The sequence below is a fragment of the Cavia porcellus genome, unplaced genomic scaffold (assembly GCF_034190915.1).
Source record: "Cavia porcellus strain 051 isolate PalLab524CR breed Dunkin Hartley unplaced genomic scaffold, mCavPor4.1 scaffold_2, whole genome shotgun sequence".
Classification (NCBI taxonomy): domain Eukaryota; kingdom Metazoa; phylum Chordata; class Mammalia; order Rodentia; family Caviidae; genus Cavia; species Cavia porcellus.
Genome location: NW_026947485.1, coordinates 118,197,660 through 118,221,323, shown reverse-complemented (window position 1 = coordinate 118,221,323; position 23,664 = coordinate 118,197,660). Strand labels below are relative to the sequence as shown.

The 23,664-nt window shown below is 43.3% G+C and overlaps 1 protein-coding gene across 7 annotated transcripts in view; it reads right to left on the bottom strand.

The window, feature by feature from the left end:
- Positions 1-20,463, bottom strand: part of Zfyve16 (zinc finger FYVE-type containing 16) — a 31,698-nt gene extending 11,235 nt beyond the window's left edge. For 2 of the 7 annotated variants that reach the window (XM_063245266.1, XM_003479476.5), the window contains exons 1-10: positions 20,282-20,463; positions 14,887-14,991; positions 11,868-14,194; positions 10,632-10,728; positions 8,161-8,319; positions 6,505-6,647; positions 4,480-4,852; positions 3,143-3,265; positions 2,331-2,486; positions 1,571-1,795 (exon numbers count right to left, since the gene is read on the bottom strand). In XM_063245266.1, the coding sequence (XP_063101336.1) occupies positions 1,571-1,795; positions 2,331-2,486; positions 3,143-3,265; positions 4,480-4,852; positions 6,505-6,647; positions 8,161-8,319; positions 10,632-10,728; positions 11,868-14,194; positions 14,887-14,956 (3,673 nt within the window). In that variant the 5' untranslated portion in view covers positions 14,957-14,991; positions 20,282-20,463. Of the gene's footprint in view, positions 1-1,570; positions 1,796-2,330; positions 2,487-3,142; positions 3,266-4,479; positions 4,853-6,504; positions 6,648-7,037; positions 7,390-8,160; positions 8,320-9,697; positions 10,368-10,391; positions 10,539-10,631; positions 10,729-11,867; positions 14,195-14,886; positions 14,992-19,850; positions 20,007-20,281 lie in introns of those variants that run through there. The other 5 variants (XM_023561623.2, XM_063245268.1, XM_063245267.1 and 2 more) reach the window with 5 other exon arrangements.
- Between the last annotated feature and the right edge of the window lie 3,201 nt (positions 20,464-23,664).

Sequence of the window (23,664 nt, the reverse complement as noted above, 5' to 3'; positions counted from 1 at the left end):
TGACATCACTGGCCACCGGCCCGCGGTTAGCAGGGTTCCCAACAGGTTGCCTCAATGCTGAAGGATGGATAAACCTCACCGGGAAGGTCCTAATTTGAGACGGCCACTTTTGGTCTTTCATTTCTTTTTTTTTTTTTTTTTTTTTTTTCCTTTTCTTCGGTACTGGGGATCGAACTCACGACTGCCTGCTTGCAAGGCAGGCACTTATGCCACTGAGCTAAATCCCCAGCCCCATTGGCCTTTCATTTCTGTCATTAACTTTCCCCCTAGGTCATCCGCAAAGGGCAGGTGCCACTCACACTCAAGTGCCGTTTCCAAACCTCCAAGCACATGGGGAGCAGCCCAGGCGTGCGCCTCCAGCTCTGACTGGCAGTGCCCCTTCCTGCCCCCCAGCAGCTGTGTGCTATCTCTGAGCCTGCACCCCTGAGCCCTTTGCGCCGTTCCTTCCTTTCTCCATTGTCCGGGTGAAGAAACCAGCCTTACCACCCGGAAGTGCCAGTGTCAAGTCCTGGCTGTACTTCCAGGCTACGCTCCAGGAGGATGTGGCACAAGCGCCTGTGCCAGCCCTGCCCCTCCATAAACACTGCCCTTAAGGGACAGCCTGCACTATTACTGTTGAAAACAAGCATCAGGCTGAACGCAGGAGAAAGCACAGAACAAAATATCTTCATCTCTTGGTTTACATGCAGCAGAATCTGGGCTGTCAGTCTCTACACAAAGTAACAGAATAATGTACTTAAATCCTAAATGGTAAGAATTTCTATCTACAAAATCACATATTTTAATAAAATCTGACAGAGGGATTCATTCTAGAATTCACTTAAACTGCCCACCCTGACACAATAACCATTTTTATATCTAATGTATTGCATAGGCAATGCATAATTATTATTTCTTTTAAAAGTCAAGGATAAACCTACATAGGAATTCTGAAAAAATTCACACTACAAATGATTTGGACATAACTTAAAGCTTAAGAAAATGGTGACCACTATTTTTAGGTACAGAATTCCCCTCTCTGAAAACAGGTGATGCCTGAGTACAGTCAGCAGGTGAACACAACAGCACTAACAACCCAACAATTCTGTGTTAGTTTATGACATAAACGAACAGGGATGATAATTTATCTTTTGAATACACAGGCAACATGAACTCTCGAAAATACAAGTACCATGCTTAAAAAAAAATTAACAAAAGTAATACTGTCAAAATGCCCTGTTTAGAAATAAAAAAACATTTACAGTTTAATTTACAATCGTCTGGACACTTCATAACACAGTAGTATCTAGACTAATGTGGTGTACACAAGGTAGGGAGGTTGAGTTCAGAGCACTGTAAACTCTGGCAACTCAGCAGGACCCTGTCTCAAAAAGAATTTAAAAGAGGGTACACCTTGGTGGCATATTGCCCTCGAGATCAATTCCCTACTAATCAAGGAAAAACAAAAATATACCAAATTAACATAAAGTTCAATTAATTTGGTAAAATTACACTTTAACAATTTCCCTAAAATTCTTACTTTACACTCAGTATACTTCAAATATATAATCTAACTTATTCTAAAATTTACCTTTATATTCCACACCCAATCTCAACATTAAACGTATAGGAAAAACTTTTGCCCAAGGAATTTCTGGCTTCTGGATAAGAATTCCACACAGGAAAGGGCTGCTGGGCAATGGGAGATCATCCAGCGTCTGAATGGTGGGTGCGATAAACAGGAATCCTCCGTGATCCTTGCTGCTGAGGAAACTCTCCGTAAAGGTAATGCTGTCCAAGTTTTCTATGTATTTTCCTGGAAATAAAATTAGTAAACAGATGTTAAGTTCCCTTATTACTGTTGTGATGAAATGCTCAGAGTATGATGTCCCAATGTAAATCAAAGGTAATGTACCATTTTCTTTTCTTTTCTTACTTTTAAAGATGCATCTGTTGAATACACTCTCTGAGTGAAACTCAAGTTATTCCCAGATACTGGGAACTGTGAGCAAAATTTAAAATGTTTCCAACCACAGATGTCTTTAAGTTTTCCTCCTTCCTGCATGATAAGAAAAATTATCATGTGCCCCCACCTGTACAGATGGCAAGAACAGTATAGATATATTTAAAAATTAGGGAGTTAAATATATTCCCAATTGTAAAATTAAACAAACCTGTAAACTAATTACATAAAGTGCTAGTTTACAAGGAACCTAAAAATAATGGTCAACCTCCTTTAAGATATCTGAACTCATGCCACAAATGCATCTGCAGTGCAGTCAGCAGGCAGAAGCCTGCACCAGGGACACTTCCACCCCCTCTCTGGCACAGTCCATGGTACAGCGCTGTACCTTTGTGTGCGTCCTTGTATATGGTGAGGAACAGCCGGAAAATGTCCTTGGGAACTCTATCTTCATTTGGCAAACACAGCAACAGAACAATAATCTCTGCCTGGCCCAAGCCATGCAGTCCATTGGTTGAGAAGTACCAATATTTATCTGAGCAATCTGTGCAATAAAAGCATACAAGTATAAATGTGAACTTCTGTTAACTGAAGATACTGAACACTGTTTTTGCATAAAGCACTTTTCGACCCTCATATTCCCAAAATTCTCTTGATAAAAACCTTAAATTGAACTGTGTAAGATTTACCTAAGAAAATAAAAGACTATCTTACAGAATGAAACAAGGATACTAAGAAGATGCACTAATGTGCTGAGTGTAGTGGGTTATAAACTTCTTTACTTTCGAAGAGCAGGCAAAGCTTGCAGATGCATCTGAGTGGTGAGGATTACTTCCCTAGTTTTAATTAAGTCACATGGTGTTGACTGTTTTATTGCTAAGAAACTATCCTTGCTTAGCTCATTTACCAGATTTTGATCTGTCTAAAAGCTGTAAGAAAGTTTCTCTAATAATATGTATCAAATACACCTTAGCTACCAGCCCGCGGCCTCAACTTAGATGCCACTAAGAACCTGTAAACTCAAGTCCCATTGAATACACACTTGCAGTTGGATTTGCAGTCTATTTGGTTAAAAAGCCAGTATCAAACCCTGCTTGTTTTTCACTGTTTCCAGTCAAAATCTAACTTCAAGATGCAGTTACTTTAGAAGTCCTGCTTACCAAGCAAAAGAAAGATAAAGAAAGATAAATCATTACTCACAAACTATTAATCTGACGTTCACAAGCAGGTTGGCATTTAAGACAAAGGTGGCAGGAGGAAACCCTTCGCTCTGCAGAAGTGAGTGGACCTGCTCGGGAGATGGGTAGGCCTGCACCGCTGGCACTGAACAGAAGGGAAATGTCACTTGGACAGTGACCTGCGACATAAGCTTACAGCCCAAGAAACTACACGCACATATCAAGGGCCTGAGCAAGTTTAAAAACAAAAGCAAACATGCTTCCTAGGTCAACTAACATCTTGTACTACTGTTAAATACTAATTTTTTACTTTCCCATTCAGCAGATTTTTAAGACTGTAAGCCATACATTCGACAATTACATTGCATACAGCATATATACAACACAATGATTAGCACAATTATAAAACTATGGCACTTTCAAGCTTTAAAACACTTTTGTCAAAAATGGATTCTACTTTGTTGGTCATTCGAATTCTAATTTTCAAAATTCATAAGCCAGTGACAACCTAGACCCAAGATACACATGCTGCTGACTGCTGCATGTCTATGTCGGTGATAGGTGGCAACAAACAAAACCACAAAACTCAGGAGCATGGCAATCAACACCTGAAGAATGAAGCATCTATGTACTTTGGTCAGGAAGCTGGGCTCCTGAACCAGCTCCTCCAAACAGAAGTGATACCCTACATGGCGCTCCTCATCATGCAGACGGCCAATGGCACAGGCACCAGGATGCAGTGGAAGCCAGGAGGGACAGGCGTCTAACTCATGGACCACGCTGGGTACGAGCTGGCCAGAATCTCCAACTTAAAAAACTTAGCCATTATGAGGAACTAAAATCCTGTCCCCTTTTTTTGCAGAACTGACGACTGAATCCAGGGCATTCACATCAAGCTATATCCCCAGAGCTTTTTTATAATTTTGAAATAGTTTTGCTAAGCTAACCAGCTTGAACTTGCAATCCTCTTGCTTCAACCTGCCAGCACGCTAGCTTACAAGGGTGTACTACCATTCCTGGCTAAAATTTCTGGTTTCCTCGGTAGTCTTTTTCTTTGGATATTCTTCTTCAGAAAAAGACAGAGTCAAAAATACTAATATAGTGGGAACACTTTTGAAAGTCTGCATTTCTGACTGCATTGGATTTTAACTCATTCTAAATTAGGGATACGGATGTGAAGAATCATAAAAGCTCAAGTCCTTTAGGGTTTGCTTTTATGTAGTAACTTTGTAAAATAAAGTTATCATCCCTAGTACATATAACAAAACTGTGTAAGCTATAAAAATTGCTTTGCAGACACATTCATCAGGAGCCTCTTCCTAAAAGCCTTTTTAAAACTGAAAGTAGGGGCTTGCCTACCTGAGCCCTGTTCTCCAGAAGTACCCAGAAGGGGGGGCAAGCTGTCCTCATCGTCAGGTAAGAGGCTGACCTTACTGGCAACGTGTCGGTCCACATAACATAGTAACCTGTAGTCTGAAACACCAGCCACAGGTAACACGCTGTTCCCAGCGACCCCTGGAGAACTGCAAGCTGCCTCTATTTCTGCAAAAACATCATCAGCCAGGGTAGCAGAAGCAGATAACCCATCAGCTCCTGTGCTTGCCAGCTGGTTTTCCACAGATGGAATGTGGGAAACAGGACTCCCAAAGTCCTTGCTTCCTGTGCTACCTCTGAGCTCATCGTCTGGTTTCTGCAGTGTGGTAAAAAGGGCAGGGTCCACTGTGTTTACCATCTGTAAAATACAGAATAAAAAATTAAATCACTTTATGCTGTTCAATCATAAAATGTTCATTTCCATAGTGAATGTATCTTAATCAGCATCATGAAAATCAGAATGGGCTCACAAATTCTACAGTCATATCTCTCAAGAAACAGAGCCATCCACAGCTGATTCTAGGGCTGATGCCACTGAGGAGTGCCGCACACCCAGGAGGGGGCTGCTGCCTGTAATATCACAGCCCAGAAAGGGCACGAGCTGTGGGCCCTAGGCCAGTCACTCAAGAAGCACTTTTGTCCTCCGCCTTCATGACAGCTGGGGCAGGAGGGAGGGCAGTGGACGGGAAGCAGGGAAGAAGAGATGTCCCATTGTAGCAACCACCTACAATGTACCATCCACCGAGTCCTTTTCGGACTAGCCAGATCCAACTGTCCCCTTGAAAAACACTCATGAACTCAGGTGACTTTTCCTGGCCCACTTAAGAGCTTTCATCCCACTGAACCATCAGCTGCGAGCAGGAGCTGGTGAAGAGCACACAAGCTAAGGAACGCCTACTCACCAGTGTACTAGTGTCACACATGGCGCACCTTCTATTTAAACCCAGCACATCTGCGCAAATACAAGCATGACTATCCCCATAGATACTCTTCTGAATGTCTGAAAAACCACCTAATCACCATGCGTCTAAGTTACCAAATCTCAGTTACATTCCTCTACTGCAGTGGTTCTCAAATGCAGTCCCGAGATCTTGGGTCCCCAAGGTCTTTTTAGGGAACTGATGAGACCCTAGCCTTTTCTTCATATAATAAAAGCAACATACCAGGACACTAAACGTAAAGCTACCGTGAGCCTCTGTCTTCTACTATGTCACGCACTGAAGACATTTACAAGGGTTAAGGGTGCAGCTGTGGGAAAGCACTTGCCTAGCATACTTGAGGCCCTGGGTTTAACCCTCAACAGCACAAAAAGAGAAAAAAATTTTGCAAAAACATAAAATAATGCTGCTTTGGTTTCTAAAAATATTCTGTCTCCTAAAATATTATTTCTCCTAATGTAATGGGTTTCTTATTTTTTAATTAAACATTTTTAATTTTCTCAGTTTTAATTTTAAACCTACAAGTAATAATTATTAACTAAAGTATAACCTTTGGTTCTTAGAGAACTTCAGTATCTTCTCTAAAAGGAATAAGGGAGTACAAGGGAATCTTGAGACCAAAAGATTTGAAAAATCATTGCCTGAAACTAATATAAAAAGAAAAAGAAAAACAAAGGTGACCTCTGACACATGCTCAGTGCACTGGATCACAGTCCTCAGGGACACGAAGCTCATCCCAGATGGCCGCAGTCAGTCACACTAAAGGGCTTCCTGGCATGGGGAAGGATGGTGTTTTCTCTCCGCTGTGGTTCATTATTGTGCGGGAGCTCTACATCTACATACCTAAACACAAAACACTAGCGGTGGTCTGACCTGGAGACACAGTGCTGGAGGACTCCCACACAGGGCTGCCCAGCCTCCTCCATGTGGGGACTAACGCAGTACCCACGAAGCACGACGCAAGGTCTGCCCGTACCTCCTTCTGTCAGAGGACCCCAGTATTCAGAGACAGGCCTGGTAACGACCCACACATGCGATCTTGTCTCACTGCTGGGAGACCTCTGTTCCCTACCATGGGCACATCCGAGAAGGGAGGACTGCAGTCCTCAGGGCACCGTTTACTTCCAGATGACAGTTTTGTTGTATCTGCAACTTCACCGTTAGGCAGGATGCCATCTGCAAACCACACTCTCTTTTGTTCTCTGGAGCCCAGTCCTAGAATCAGGGGACAGTAAACCATTTCAGTCTTGTTGCACTGCAACCATGTGGTACCGGGTGGCTGGGAAAGCTTTCAGGAGCATCCAGCATCCTCAGGCCCAAAGGCCTAGAGAAAAGGCTTTCCAGCATCTGTTACCCAAAGTGGAGGTCTTTTCTATGAACCATGGACACAGGAAGCATGATGGCTGGGGGCCCTGGGATCCTACATTCCAATGTGGTGCATAGGCCCCACGCCTGAACCCTGGAAGCCTCAGTGCCCACGTCTCGGGGGCTGAGTAAAATGAAAGGACTAAGGCACAGCGTTGAGAAGCAGAGATCAGAACACAGCAGACGACAAAGGAAACCACTGAAGAAGAGAAAGTCTAAAGCATGAAACAGGATCAGTGGTACATTCAAGAGTGATTTATTTAACAGGGAAGTGAAACACATTTTGTTCATATAATGTGGAGCAAAACTTCACACATTTTAGAGAAGTATCTTCCTTGCATCTGCAACACTTTAATAACTTAGGTTGTGGATATACTTTCCAGACACACATTTATTCTGCTTTAGAGCTCTGATACACAACTGTGGATGCTGAACTCCTTATTTCAGTTACAGTGTAAAGTTATGGAGTGATACAGTCCAGAGTAACTGCCAGAGGACCCCCAGCTGCCCGGAGCTGATGTGCACCTTCATTTCCTATTGCATTACGGTCTTCAGTCCTCAGATGATGTTTAAGTGGGCTTCACTCAAGAGTCTCAAAGAGAAGCAGTTGTTAAAAAAAAACAAATTAGGGGCTGGGGATTTAGCTCAGTGGCATAAGTGCCTGCCTTGAAAGCAGGCAGTCGTGAGTTTGATCCCGGATAAAAAGACAAAAACAAAAAAACCCCCCAAAAAACAAACTACCATGTAACTCAAAGATTTAAGAGTATTTAGATTTAAAACATTTTACTGTGGTAAAATAAATTAATAAATGAAAAATTGAAAGAAATGAAACATATTTCCAGAGCACAGGAGGTAGGCTGGTTACTTCCTGGCATCTCTAGGCCCTGCACGCTCTTGGCATGCTGCACCCGGGGGAGAGGCTGAGCTGGGAGGCTCCTAGCTCCTCCGACAGTTGGCTGGCCAACATCAGCAGCCTGCTAGGACCCTGCCGGGGGCACTGTGGACCACATGCATACTCCCAGCATCAACCAGGATAGTGTGTGGTCCCTGCTTCAGCCTTGAGACGCTCTGACTTCTGCCTCCCCAGCCTGAAGGTCAAGCATCCCCTAAGTACTCTAGTCCAAACTCGGGAACCCGGCCCACTGCCCGTGTGGCCCTCTGCCCCAGAGATGGTGCCACTCCTCTGTCACTCCTCTCGGGGACATCTGAGCACGCTCTCTGCTCCTTTCCCCTCCGACACACACACACACACTGATTCCTGGCACCAACTCCCTCCTGCGACTCTGTCCGCTTTCTCTGTGCTGCCCGGTTCCTGATGACACCAGACACTTTCTATGTGCATATATTATCTGCTTCCAGTTACCTTCGATGCTTGGCTGTCTCAGTGCCGAGGTGGGCAAGGCTGTCGGTGAAGACACACTGGTGGGGGTCTCTCGAGGGAGCAGGGCAGCAGCACCGTCACCAGGGTGATGAGCCTGAGGACCCGAGCCAGTGGGGCTCATCATCCTTTCGAAGGCCTGAGCTAGACAGGGAGAGGACAGCATTAGAATCTCAAGAGGGTTTTGAGCTTCCAGGTAAACTGTGACAAATACTTGATCTTTTAAATTACAGAGAAAGGAACCAAAGGCGGCACTTGGCACAGACACTGTCCGAGCGACCCGCCGTATCGCCTCCATGGCACACTTGGCGTGCACTCCAGGGTCAGACCCATGTCCTGTGGCTGCCCAGCTGACAACCCTTTAATGGGGCCAGGAATGTGGCTCAGAGCAGGGGACTGGTCCAGTGCACAGGTGCACCAGCACCAGAAAAAGAAAAGAAAACAAAAGGCTTCCTAAGGGGAGGGAAAGGTGAGTTGTTAAAATGATCCACCACCAACACAATCTCCATCCCTGCCTTCTGCTGCTGCCCGGTCACCGTCCTATCTGCTTGCCAGGGTCCAGTGGACAGCCTGGAACCACTGCTGCGCCCAGCCAGAGGGCGTTCCTCTGAGGTGACAGATGACTGATGCGTGGATGGCTGCTCTCTGCCTCCGTGTCTCCTGCGGGGCTGGGCGTTGGCTGCCTCCCTGCCCCGCATGTCACCAGCCCCTCGAAGGTTAAGCTTCATTCAAGGGCATCAGCACCATCTGAGGGCCTCTCTTGTCCACAAGCTCCATAGGGCCAGGGTGGCCACCCTCAGATGGAGAGCACTCCTGCACATACCTGCCTGCTGGCAGTGCTGCTGAGGCTGAAGTCAGTGACCACATGCATGGGAAGGACTCCCACTGACCAAGGGAATCCACATGCCTTCCACTCTGGGTGTTGAAGTCATCTCCAGTTCACCCCAAACCTACTCAGTGGCATTAACGTGCACAGTCCCTTTAAACGCATATGGTCTCAGAGGGTCTTGTTAGCCACACTCTATGCAATCTTCACTTTCGTTCCTTCACGACCCCTGAATCACTTTTCTTTTCTCATCAGGCAACACTATGTGGTCACTTCTTCCATGTTCAGCCAGTACAAATTAATTACAAATAGTCCCATACATGCAACTTTAGTCTATAGCAAAAGGAGTAACAGAACAAAGGCTGTGCCTAAATAAACCCATTCCACAATCTCCTCACCAAACCAAAGTCTGATACCAGGATTCTGTATCTCTTTAATGGCTACATCCTCTCCCCTTTTGGACGCTATGGTCAGAATATGTCTTAATGCTCCCCCCAAAATATGACCTGTCAACTCAAGTGATACATGCAATCTCTACCTTTATTTTTTTAAGTGGAGGAGATAATCATTTGGGCACTTGCTCTAAAATTTCTGAATTCACGCAGATTGCCTGGGCAAACAGCACAGCAGCAGTCCCCTATGAGGCTACTGAACCAGCACAAAAACAAACAGAACACCAGAGGCACTTATCCTAACCTGTTTCTCTGAGCAACGCTGGTGAAGCTGTAAAGGTTTGCACTCCGGCACCTTCTGGAACACGCATCAACACCATGGAGGAAAGCAGCTCACCTCAGGCTAAGACTCATATCACAGATTTTTGGAGAAGTGATGGAAAATGTTTATCTTCATTCAAAAGAAAAAAAACAGACCGCTACCACGTATTTGTGCTGCTGACTAGCAGGAAGAAGTGCCTGAGCGAATAACGCACGGGTCTGGTTAAAAAAGAAAAAGCCCACATAATACTTTCTGGGAATTAACTGTCAAGCAATCTTTGAAAATGCAAGCAGTATTTAAAAGAACATATTCAGGGGGAAAATACACACACAGTCCATGAGAACACAGACACCCCAGGACTACAGCTGACAATGCAAGCTAGCTAGGGGCTAGGGACAGGATGGGAAGCGACACAGGACACAGGAGACAGACGGGTGCAACAAGGCAGTGGTCCCATTAGCTCAAAGAATGAGACAACTCCTGCCTGATCTTCTTTCAGTCCAGGTTATTTCTAAAGGGTAGAACTACCCTCTTGCCTCATGCCACTAATATACAACACTGAGCACTGTTTACAGATAGGCACTTTATAAATGGTCGGCTCATGATGATGATGAGGACAACAACAACGATGACAAAACAAAGAGGCAGATGAGACGCAGCAGGAAGGACTTGGTACCTGTTAAAAGGTAATGAACTGCCACTCCAGAAACTGAATGCTTCCTCTGCAGACTGGTAGTGTTAATTGTGAGAGTGGAACAAAAAGAAGAGAAACCAAGCCTTGGGAGTCCCACCTAAGCCAGATAAGTCAACACTAGGTCCTTGCCTTGAGGAAATAGAGAAGTTCATCTTTGTCACAATCCGGTCGTTTGCAAGACATATTCAATCACTGGACGAAACAGGTCAAATGAACACTCACCTTTGCTAATAGTCTCATAGCAGATGACACACACTCTTGCTTCCTTTTCTAGATACGGCAGCTTACACTTTCTGTTACAACAGACCCCACAAAATACCTGTAAAGAATGAAATACCAAATTGGTGCTTGTTTCAAGCACATTACTTGAAACACATTAGAAACCCCAAACCTCATTAACTGAAACCCTTTTGCTTTACGATTCAGTGGAGCCTTGGTTCATGAACACTTTTATTTGCAAACAACTTGGTTCAGGATCAGGAGTGTTTGGCAAAATTGTTTTCATTTCCAAACTCCACACTGGGTGACAAACAACCACAGCACTCTTTCCTGCACAAACATAAATGTGGCCATCTTTCCAAAAAAGCACTGCACAAATGAAGTTCGCGAGCCAAGGTACCACTGTATTTTCCTGTAATTACCAACGTAAGTAAAATTCTTAAATGATTTTTTCACTTAAATGTGGTTCTGTGACATAATCGTATCTCTGATAACAACCCCTTTAATTCAATTCTGCCCATTAAAAAGAGAACAAAAACTTCCAGGTGTAAGTTTAATATTTTAAAGTTTCCTGTAGTTCTTTACTTAGAATGGGAATGAGTATTACTTTGCTAAAGATGAAAATGATCTGGAACCAACATGCTAGTGAAAAACACTAAGTAAAAAGTGCACCCCTATTCCTCAGGCACTTTCCTTAGAGTCTGTAGAGAGCTCCACATTTGCTGAGTGCTGCAGGGCAGTCACACACGGTGCAGCCTGCTTCCAGGTCAGACACTGCAAGGGCCACGCACTGCTAGGTGTTCCCAGGGCCAAGTGATCACAGCACCAGTTGCAGCATGCGCCTAAGCTAAGTGTTTAAGGATAAAGGGACCTGACTGTAGTCACATTTGCCACGTCAATATGAGAGCTAAGGACAGTGTTCTAGGTTTCACAAAGCTTATTAGTAAGTGTTCCTCAAAGACCCATGAGAATACAACATTCACTCAACCATCAAATGGCCTGTGAAATGGGAGTGCTTCACTGATTCCCACGATGACTGTGAGGTGAAAAAAGTTTTAAACACAACCATGTCATCTTCTGTTCATCAGCCTTTCCTGTCCTTAGATTTCACTGAAAACACCTCAAAGTACAGAAGAGCTGGGCTGAGGCCGCACCTCACCGCACAGCACTCCTCAACTATGCCTGAGGCCCTCGGTCTGATCCCCAGAACCAATAGAAGATGAAGACTTTATAACTCACTTTCCCACATGCTCGGCAGTGGTGTCGCCGTTTTGTAAAAGTAAATTTGACCTGGCAATGCATACAGTTCGGAGCTTCTGAATCAGGAACCCATGTAGGTTGTTTCTGGCCCAAAACCAAGCCTTCTTTGCAAGTGTTTTCAGGAAGAGAGTCTTCATGTGCAGATGGAAAACTGGACCCACTTTCAAAATTGCTTTCTATATCAATGTAGTTGGAGTCGAAGTTGGCCTGAGAATCCCCTGCAGAGTCAGTGGGACATTGGCTGGGCATGATGGCGTTTACTGGGCTGGGCTCACCTTCTGGCGTGCCTGGAACTCCTGGCTTACTGGGTTCCTTAGAAACCCTTCCTCGAGGCACAAGGCTGGCAAACTGCTTAGGCCTAGCCCCTCCAGCATGCACAGACTGGCTGCTGGCATCAGAGACTGCTAACTCCTCTGTCACCTCCGACTTGCTGGTCAGGAACCCTTGTTCAATGAGAATTTCACTTCTTTCCTGTACATAAAGGGCACTGTTTTCTATTATATTTTGTTTATCAACTGTTTCACAAATCATATTAATACTGTCATTTCCCCCAGTGGCTCCTGCTTCTGCATTGAAATAAATATCACTGACATCTCTATCATCTAGGCCTTTCACATCTATCAGATTCATCTGAGATTTTGAGTCATTTACATTTTCTTCAAAAGGTATTAAGTTAGAGGTCTGAAGGTACTGTTCTGTCAAGAAAGCATCGAGCTCAGCGTCACTGACAAGGGTGGCACTTTTCATCCCTTCGTCAATATTGAAGTAGTCTAAGTCATGCCCATCCATGTCATTGTCTGGGAAAGCGAGACCAGCACAACCAGCAGGACAGCCAGTGGCATCAGCCCCCAAGAATTCCAGCTGAGATTCTGCAGCTGTGGGGGAACTGCTGAGACCGTGGGCACCCAAAGCCTCAGCTCCGATTTCCATCTGCCTGGGTTCTACCTTTCCTTCTCCTTTCTCTTCATGTACTGGCTGAAGAAGTGTATTTTTACATTTTTCCTGTTGCGTAAGATTAGTCTGTCTAAACGGTTCCCTGTCGAGAACAACACACTTCTGTGTTTCTTCAGGCACCTTCCCCATATCCTGTATAGGATCCTTGGGTTCCTGCTGAGGTAAACAATCACCATGTGCTTTACTTTCAATGAATGAGCTGCACAGAGAGCCAGGTACTGGAAAACAGGACAAAGAGGAGGGTGCGTCTTCACTGGAAACATGTACAGATGACACGGAATTGTGGATTGCATCATTATCTTTAAGGTCTAAATTTATCAAGTCTTCTTTTGCAGACTGTTTTATAAACACAGTGGTTCTATCTTCCTGACAGGAATAGTCAGGTAATTTGAAATTTTCACCTCTTGTGTTTGAGCCACTTAGGCACAAACTTTCACTTTCTGGAGGACTTTTGCAAGGCAAAGCACTTGTACTGTCTCCTTTTAAACATTCAGGAGCAGCTGCAACCATCATATCTATTTCTTCTTTCACCAAATCTACTTCTGGTTTCACCAAAAAGCCACCATCTTTCAATAATTCACAAGGCAGGCTCTTGTGCTGTATTTCCTCTTGCATAAGATCAGTCTGCCTAAATGGCTGTATCTTATCTTTGGTATCACAAATTTTGGAACTCTGCTGCGTCAAAACAGAGGTTATGTTAGAGTCATCAGCTGGATCTAACTGATTAGAGATATTTTCATCCTTTAAATTTTCTGTTTCATTGTATTTACAAGAGTCTGAAGGGACTGTATCTGCTTTTATACCCAATTCTTTGGTATCACCAATTTCTCTAGCGTCTAATTCAGAGATGACATTGCTCTGTTCTTTTGTAATAGGACCATTCTCATGGTCTGTTGATGTGATAGAAACTGTATCTGACACTGCAGAGGAATCCAACCCAGTCAAAGAATGTGCACTAGACGTGAAGTCATCTGGTAGTAATTGTTTAATATCTTCTTCGCTATTGGTTGGATGAACCAAGTTACCCATGTCACTTATTAAGTCACAGACAGGCTCACTACATCGCATGTATGAGGGCTGGATGTCATCTGAAGTACCAGCATCCACGGAAGAAAGCAGATCTAGTCCTGTTACGTTTTTCTCATTTGGCAGAGAAGTGAGTCCCTTGAGTGCTCCTTCGCTGAGGGAAATCTCATCTGCCTCACGGCGTGTTTCTAAGGAGGCGTAACCATGAGCACACTGCTGGTCTTTCGGCAGCAGGGGAGCTGGCTGTGAAGGTGCCAACTCTGAAGAAACTGAACAGCTGTGAGAATCATACGCATTCTGAACACCTTGGAGATAATCTTGTTCCTCTAATTGAAAACAGAGACACAAAGTTACTTAGGAGGCCCAAATCAAATAAAAATCCTCAAGACAGTATGTTTTCTAAGACTCTTAAGCTAAATAAACTTTCTTTGGCTTTAAAGTACTGTATTTTAGCTTTTCACTCCTGAATATAGATGTCATGGAGTGATAGAAATTCCACTCATGACTCTGTTGCACTATGAATGGAGTCCAAGAAAGAGCTGTCTTCTTGTTTCTGCTCCATTTCCTGTCTTTACTCTGAGGAAAATACCGTCTCTGAAACCCAACTTGTGCCGTACTTTCAAGCTGCTATTAGCAGGTTCATGTGTTGGTTTGGAGGTTCTTTCTATAGCTAAACTTGTATCTGCAAAGCAACTTTTAGTTCTCTGACTTCTACACTGGCTCCTGGCTCCATTCTGTATGACAATAAACCAGTATGTTATAGAACAACAGAAGTGATCATTTTTCAGATGATGACAATGTGACCAAATTAGAAATCAAATTTTGCTAAAAACACTATACCTGAGAAACATGAATTACAGGCATTTAAAAATTCTAATAGAGGGGATAGGGATTTGGTTCAGTGGTATAAGTGCCTGCCTGACAAGTGCAAGGTCATAAGTTTGATCCCTGGTACCAAAAACAAACAAACAAACACAATAAAAATTCTAGTAGAGACAAAAGTGGAAAACCAACAAACCTGGGTTCTGTTCAAAGTCGTCAAGGAGTTTGTCCAAGTCACTGACAGCTGCTTTAAAGTAACTGTCCATCCTTCCTCTAGACCGAGAATTTAGTTCCTGTATGTCTGGAAAATAAAGAAGCATATTTTGCTTAATTCTCTAACTATAAATGTTAAGCCACCTATTCCATACTAGGAAACATAGGAAATAGAAACAGAAGCTATATTTGTATTTCTTTGAGAAGTCTGTAATTCAGGCAGAGAAACTCTACTTATGGAAAACGCTAATAACATTTCCATGCACAAAACCCACTATAAATTTCAAAGCACTTAACGTACTACTCATGGGTCAAAGAATTCACAAAGAAAAGCTAAAAATACTTATAAATACCACATGTCAAATAACATAAAACATGCCATATACAAATAAACACTACAGAGAAAACTAAAAGTTAAGGTTTATGAAAGGCCAAATAAAGTAGATGAACCTTTCGCCTGAGACACTGCAGAAATCTCTAGTGATGGATGGAATAAATCAGAAGGACAAAGAGGCCATGCTGAATGGCCTCAACAATACAACTGATTATCAAACTAATGAAGACCACAAAAATGAAAAGTAAGTCAAACAGATTTTTAAACCTAAGAGATGATAAAGACACCAAAATTTAAAAAAAAACCCAATACTATTCATTAGAGGATTGTTAGGGCGCCCACCTATTACTGTGAAAATTAACAATGATAGGGCCCTTTCTTTACAAAACATACTTTAGAGTGATAAAGTAGTTGCTTTCTTTACATTCCCCCTTTTGAGACACCGTCTTGCTAAGTTGTCCAGACTGAATAAGAATTCTCATTACTGGGGGCTGGGGAATTCTCATTACTAAAAGCAGATGGATGCGACAGTTTTAAAAACCGTTTCTTCCTAGTCCCTAATGCAGGTAATGAAGAAAGCGCCGGCTGTCAGTGAACGTTAAAGCTGGCAGAGGAAGAGGCTGATGGGAGTTTCATTCACAGCCTGGGAGAGGATGGGCGAAGCTGAGTCAGCGACAGGTTTCCCATAAACAAATCTGTGAGGACAGCGTCACAGAAAGTACTGCTGCCTACACACTGGCCTGAGTCTAATCAAACTTGCAGATCTAATTGCATGTTTGCAGAAAATTCAAGCACAGATAGACAAGTTAAATGACCTAAAAAGAAAATAACTGGTTACAGTAATCCAGAAGTTGGAAAACGCCACGGCGCTGTTCTTCATTCTGTCTTTGGGAAATGACTAGGGTGGAAGACAGACACAAAAAGACTTTAAACACAGGTTAAAGAGATGCAAGCTTAAGAGAGAACTGAACTAACTAGGAGAACTACTGAAGAAATTTCCAAAAATGAAGAGATAAATACAAAAACACAACAGAATGAGAGTGGAGTCCTACAAGAGAAGAGAGAGCAGGAAAAACTTTATTTATACAAAGGTCATGCAAATTTTCCAGAACTGATGAAAATTCAACACTGTGAGCACACTAAACCAAACAGCAGAAAGGAATGCACACCGAGACACACCCTGGTGAAGAACCCCAAACAAAGTGCAGGAAGTGAGGAAAGGTCTTTTACAGAGTAGCTGCGACAATGTAGGCTGTGAACCTGCAGCAACGGGCACACTTAATGGACACTCAGGGCAGCAAGGCACAGCCCCTCACGCAGCAGAGCAGAGAGCTTCATATCCACTGAAATGTGGGTGCACTACACAAACCCAAGATCGGATAAAACACACACCAAGGAGTGCTTAAAACACACCAGGGTGGTAATGGGAAGGTATTAGAAGAGACGACTTAGAAAGCAGAAAACAACTTCAAAGAATATTCTCAGAGAAAAAAAGAAATAAACAATGAAGCCAAGACTCCAGAAGCAGATCTACACAAATAAGGTGCATTCTTTCCCAAAGATGCTAAGGTATTTTAATGAAGAAAGAGTGGTCTCATCAATGAGGGGTACTGAAAAAAATCTGGCACCCTGTGCAAAAATGCAAATTTTAATATAGATCAATGCAAACCTTACACCTTACATACCAGTGAATTCAAAATGGCTAAGTGATTTAAACCTAAAATGCACAAAACAAAAATCAAAAAACCAACTGCCTGAAGATGCAAGCAAGCAAATGTCCTTCGGCAGGTATGTGGCTAAACAAATGGCACATCCGTACAACGGGGTGTTACTCAGTATTATCAGGAACACGCTACTGCAATGCTAAGAGAAGGAACTTACACACTACATTTTGGAACAGGAAAACTACAGAGATAGTTAAATCAGGTGTGTGGCATGCATATGTAATCTCACCATTTAGGAGGCAGAGGCATAGTTCGAGATTAGCCTGTACTACATAACAATACTTCCCTCCAAAATAAATGAAAACAAAACTAGAAACTGCAGAAGTCACAAGAAATAGTAAAGAAGCTTTTAGTATTAATGGTGTGCTACTGAGTAAACGAAGCACAGCAGATGGTGCGATGCAGTGACACTGTTCTGTATGATCTCGGCAGGTGGTGCTTGCCCACGGTTGACAGCACTCTGGGAAGCTCACGCTGGAGGGCTGCAGGCTTGAGTCCAGCCTGGGCAACCCAGTGACTCAGTTGGGGCCCTGTGACGTGGCTCACATCTAGATGCTCCCCCAACGCCTCATGTGCTCATGGCTGGAGATACCTGGAGGCAGCTGGATCTCAGTGTGCAATACTGGGATTAGGGTGTGTGACAACCAAATTAGTTTAGTACAGATGTGGGACATGGGAAGGCTCACTCTGGGTGTGGGTAGCACCACCAAAAAGGCTTGTGGCCTGGATGGGATAAAAAAATAAACTTACATCTGGCTTTACATGGAGACTGGTGTCCACAGAAATAATTATAGATAAACCTGTGAACATAACCACATGACTCTCCTCACTCTGTCAGCTGACACAACCTAAAAGTAAAGACATCCCAGTGGAGTATGCCTCTGAGCCCCCAGAGTTTAGTTTCTAACACCACTGTCCAACAAAAGGAACCAAGGCTCCTTGGAGACAGAGGGAGAGAGGCGACTTCTGACTGGGCAGGATATGCAAGTGCAGAGTATATGCTGCTGCCCGAAGCTATCAGGTGAATGCCCACCCGGGGCTGATGAAGTACTGTGTTAAGGGACATGGAGGCCAAGAGAAAGCATTCCCAACAGTTAAAGCTGGATGTCTGGGCAACAACAATGACCATGGTGCTGGACTATAGCCCAAACCATAAAAACAACAGGTGTTCACACTGACACAAAGGACTAAATAAATAAATAGAGAAGAATAAAAATCTCCTATGCTAAAAAGTGACACATGGTCTAAGTAGATTCTTTGTTCTCAAGGAAATAGACCTCTCCATTCTTGTAGCATGTCCTGACATGGTGGCTTCCTTCCAAAGAGGACAGGAAGGAACAAAAAACGAAAATAACTTTATAGTCCAGAAACTTGACAAACATTCCCGCATCACTGGGTGGCTGAGGTCAACATCAAAAGCATCAAGCTATATTAATAGTATATACCCTTGAAATACGGTGGAAATTTTTTTTTTTTAATCGGTACCGGGGTGATCAAACTCTTGACCGCCTACTTGCAAGGCAGGTTCTTATGCCACTGAGCTAAAGCCCCAGCCCCGGAAATTTACTTTTATTATTTTATTTTAAAATTACTGGCTAGGGATACAGCTCAGCAGCACAGGACCTGACTGGCAAGTGCAAGGTCCCAAGTTCAATTCCTGGTATCGAATGAAATAAAATAAAATTACTATTATTATTAGTAGTAGTACTAAGGATGGAACTAGGACCTTTGCATTGTTATATTCCCACAGTATCTTTATTTACTTTGCCATATTGCTAAATTGCCCAGATTAGGCTCAAACTTGTAATACTCTTGCCTCAGGCTCCCAGAATGTAGGGATGACAGACATGTGCTACCTTGCCTGGTTGAGAATGGTATTTTATCTGTTGTCATCTTTCTCTAAAACATCTCAATCTAAACATGAGACAAATTCCCACTGACATTCTACAAAACACCTGATCAAAACTGCCCAAGTCACAGGAGCAGGGATTGCCTGTGAAACTGTCCCAATGAGAGATGCCTAAGGGGAATGCCTGTCCGAAACAGAACGGGCACCTAGGGACAGAGGAGACAAACTGGGGAAAAACTGAAGAAATGTAAACAAACCATAGACTTTAGCTCACGTTAATGAAGTCAACATGGTGGTGCACACCTGGAATTTGGGCACCGAGGGAGGTTGAGGCAGCAAGTTTGCTGGTCCCTGCTTAGGGAATTTAGTGAGACCTTATCTCAAAATAAAAATAAAAAAGGCTGGAAATGTGGCTCAGTGGCCTTACCTTTGACCCCTTCCTACTACAAAAGGAAAAAGAACTAATGAACACTGGCTCACCAATCAAAACAAGCGTACCATAACAAGTGTAAGATTTAAACTGTGGGTATTTGGAAACTGTATTACCTTTGCCTTAATTCTGTAAATCTAGAACTGTATGCATATAGGAGCTTATCAATTTAATTAAGAAAATGCCCCAACTACTCAAGAGGCTGAGGCAGAAGGATCACAAAGTCAAGGCCAGTCTGGTAACTTAGCTAGATCCTGTTGCAAAATAAAAAATAAATAGGACAGAGGATTCAAGAGACAAAGAAAGGGAAGCAAGAAAGGAAAGAATGAAAAACTAAAATATAAGCAAGGATTGATTACATGTTGGAATTACAAATACTTTTCGTTATTCCTTATTACAATTTTCAATTTTTTAAAACACTATATAATTTAATATCCGGAGGGGAAACGATAAGTTAGTTCTATTGGATTAAACCATTGAGCTCTGTCAGTAAGACACAAGCTTCCACAAACAAATGACGGAACCTAATCAAATCAACAAATTAGTCTTTAAACGTAGAGTAATTTAGCATCAAACTCTGGGCCTGGCCTCACACACTAACAGCACCCACCCCTGGAACCCTGGCCTTCGCAATCACCACGACGTGGGTCGTTCGGACAGACCCTCTTCCTAAGAAAACAGAGGCGACCGGCGGGAAGAGCGTCTCGGCGTGGGAAGGCCCCCGAGTGGTCAGGGACCCAGTGAGCATCCGCAACACCCTGCTACGCCCACGAGGCCCCGCCCCTCAGAGCCGGACCCGCCCGCCAGACCCCACCCACGGCGCCAGGCCTGCCCATTAGACTCCGCCCCTCGGTGCCAGGCCCGCCCCCAGGAACGTTCCTCACTACCCGGCTCGACCCAACCGGGCCCACGGTTCGGTGAACAGCGGCCTCAGGGGCAGGTGACTGGGTCACGGAGGCCAGCGGGTGCTGCGGACACTCGCTCACCAGGCAGCAGTCTTAGGAGGCACAGACGGCAGCCCTGAGGGTAGCGGGCTCTTACCTCCCCACAGCCCTGTTGAGGAGGACGCGACGCGAGGTCGCGCAGACGTGAGGAGCGACCCAGGCCGGCGTCTCCGGAGTGCGCGACGTTGACTCCGGCCGGCGCCCTCCGGCCGGGCCGGACACTGCGCAGGCGCAGAAGCGGCGGCCGCACACGCCCCCTCCCTGGTCGTCTGTGCTCCGGCGCCTGCGCACTGACATCAACCTGGGCCGGAAGTGCGGCCTGATCTGCGGCCTGGAGACGCCGGCTGCTTCCGGCCGCGCGAGGAGCGGCTTCGCGGGGACCCAGGAGTCCCCGCGCCGCGTAATGGGAGGGCTCTGTCGTGCTCGGCCGTGCGCAGCCCCGCCCCCTCTCCGCCATCGCTCTTCTAGAGCTTATTTCTCCTAGTTAATTATGCTCATGTTGTTACGTCAGTATCTTACGAATTTGACTAATGCCTTAGCGTTTCCTGGAACACAGATATTTTAGAACTTCATTTTTTAGTCTACCAAACCAAAAACAAAACTTAATAGAAGGACTGTCGTTCTGGTTTTGGGTTTTTTTTTTTTTTTTTTTTTTTTTTTTGAGGAGGGGCAGAAAGGTAATGTTCGTGTATATAAAGCTTTTAGCCCTTGATTACTTTCTAATACCAAATATTAAAATCTTTAATTTTGAAGGCAATAAAAGCAAATTGCAGTAATTTAAGCACGTTTTTCAAAGTGTGACAAAATCTCTCATGCTTTGGGGGATTATTTAATTTAGATTCCACTAATTTTTTGATCCGCAAAGCAGTAAAAAGGAGTGAAATTAAACCAACTAACCAAACATTACATTAATGGTTATTATTTTAGTAATAACCATCCACTAATTTTCTGATCCGCAGAGCAGTAAAAAGAAATAAAATTAAACCTACTAACCAAACCTTACATTAATGAATATTAAGTTAGTAATGACCGTGGGCTGGAGGCATTTCCGGTGGTCGCACCTGGGACATCAAGCCCTCGGAGACCAGGGACACTGTCAGGGGTCTTGCAGGAAGACCCTTACTTCCTTTAAGGACCAGGAAGTCTGCAGTCTAACCTCAGCAGTGCCAACACTACGAAAAGCTAATTTGCCCATAACTGCTTTTCTTCAAATTCCTAGTAAATGGCTCCTTTTTTCTCTGATGACCAGATGCACAAATGTGAGACCAGAACCCGGGACTAGGCGTTTTTTTTTTTTCTTTCTTTCTTTTTTTGGTACTGGGAATTGAAATCACGACCTCCTGCTTGCTAGGCAAGTTCTGTGTGGCTGCACCATATCCTTGGCCCTCAGGACTAGGTTTTGACCTTCTGCATGACTCCCTACATTAGTGCTAATTAAACCTTTACCAAGCAGTGAAAAAAGCAACCAGAGAAAAGAAACTACAATGACCAGTGTTAGGAAGCAGACATGTGGTCAGTTATATCCCCACAGAAAGCAATGCTTGGTCCCTGTGGTTAGCGAGGCACACTTCTTACCACCATGAGCTCCCATCACCTACTACCTTTCAGCCCTTATGTAATAAATAAAATGGGCACTCCTGAGGGTAGACATTTGTGCTCTGCGTGCAAAACCTGGAGTTCAGAAATTTTCCCTGCTGTGACCACTACCTGGTTGAAGCACCAGCACTTACTTTATTCTAACAGCACACACGAGCGCACTGTCGAGGGCAGATTTCCCTCTTACACAGTGTGGCAATTCAGCCTTGGTGGTGGAGCTGCTGTTTGCTTGTCAGAGGAAAATAAATATTGTAATCGCAAGATAATCACATAAATTCCCCTGAAGTAACACATGGCTACATTTTGTGAGAACTGCCAAAAATCAAGAAGCTCAGATAAAATCTGTAAGTACATTTTGAAATGTATAAGAAACAATAAAGTAGTAACAAACACTGTGGGTAAATCTTAACCAAACTTCTGAATTTCTGACATCAAAGGTAAAAACTAAAGGAGAGTCTTGTTCTCGTTTCAGCACTGATTTATGGACCGTGACTGCCTTGGGCTTCATGTAATGGTGCTTTCATTGTGAGATGCTGCAGAGAACTGAATTGAGGAAAAAGAGATAAATACAGTCTTGTGGGGTTTTCTGGGTTAAATCGTATCTATTATATTAAACTGATTTCCTTAACCATGTAATAAAAGTTAATTCAATTAACTTAGTCTAACCCCTCTCCATGTGTACTCTCAGTAAGTAAAAATGAAAGGTTATTAAGGCATAAATCTTGGATTTTATTTATTTGTTTGGTACCAGGAACCAAACTCACAACCTTGTCACTTGTGAGGCAGGCACTTATGCCACTGAGCTAAATCCCCAGTCCTAAACCTTGCATTTTAAAAAATTATGTGGTTTTTTTTTTTTTTTTTTTTTGGTTCAAAATTACTTTCCAGTTTTAAAAACAATTACATTTTATAATAAATTATGTTACTTTGTTAACATTCAAAAATTCAAGTTAGTTTGTGGCTTTGTGTTATTTTGTAACATGGAGCTATATTAGTTTGCTCAGTGATGTTATTTTGTAGCAGATTTAAGAACCACACATTAGCGGCTGGGGATTTAGCTCAGCGGCATAAGCGCCTGCCTTGCAAGCAGGCAGTCGTGAGTTCCATCCTCGGTATCGGTAAAAAGGAAAAAGACAAAAAAAACAAAACACATTAGTTTGTGGCTTTCCACTAAATAATAAGGAAAGTAAACAAGCCACTAAATACTCAAATGCTTCTCACATAGCAATAAAATTGTGCTTAAATAAAAAAAAAGAAATAAAATTGTGCTTTGTATCCCTTTTATTTGTGTGTAGGTGTTTCCTTAGTGCAGTACACTATTTTAGGAGTTGGAACAATTACCTAGTGTATCTGCATGGTTTTAGCCTTTTCCAATACAGTCATTATTTTGTTTGCTGGCATAATTATTAGCATAAAAGATAAGTGGAAGTTGATAACATTGTAAGATCTTTGCATGGAGTCTTGGTCAATTAAATTTTCTATGATTTCCTTTGTTGGTTAAAATGAAGAAGAAGCCTGCATTTGAAATGTATATTAATGAAAATGATACCAAAGCGGGGCTGGGGATTTAGCTCAGCGGCATAAGCTCCTGCATAAGCTCCTGCCTTGCAAGCAGGCAGTTGTGAGCTCAATTCCTGGTACCGATAAAAAGGAAAAAGACCAAAAAAAAAAAAAAAAAAAAAAAAAAAAAAAAAAAAAAGAATCCTAGGGAGGGTTTGGGTCATCATTACATACTAAAAAATATTAATATATCAGCTTTGATCTCTAAAGAGCTCAATTTATAACTGTAAGTGATTTTTACAGTTCAGAAAGCCAATTATGTTTGGCCAGTTTTCTTCCTGAGATTAGCTGGTCATGGCTTAAATCATCAGTTTTTAATTATTT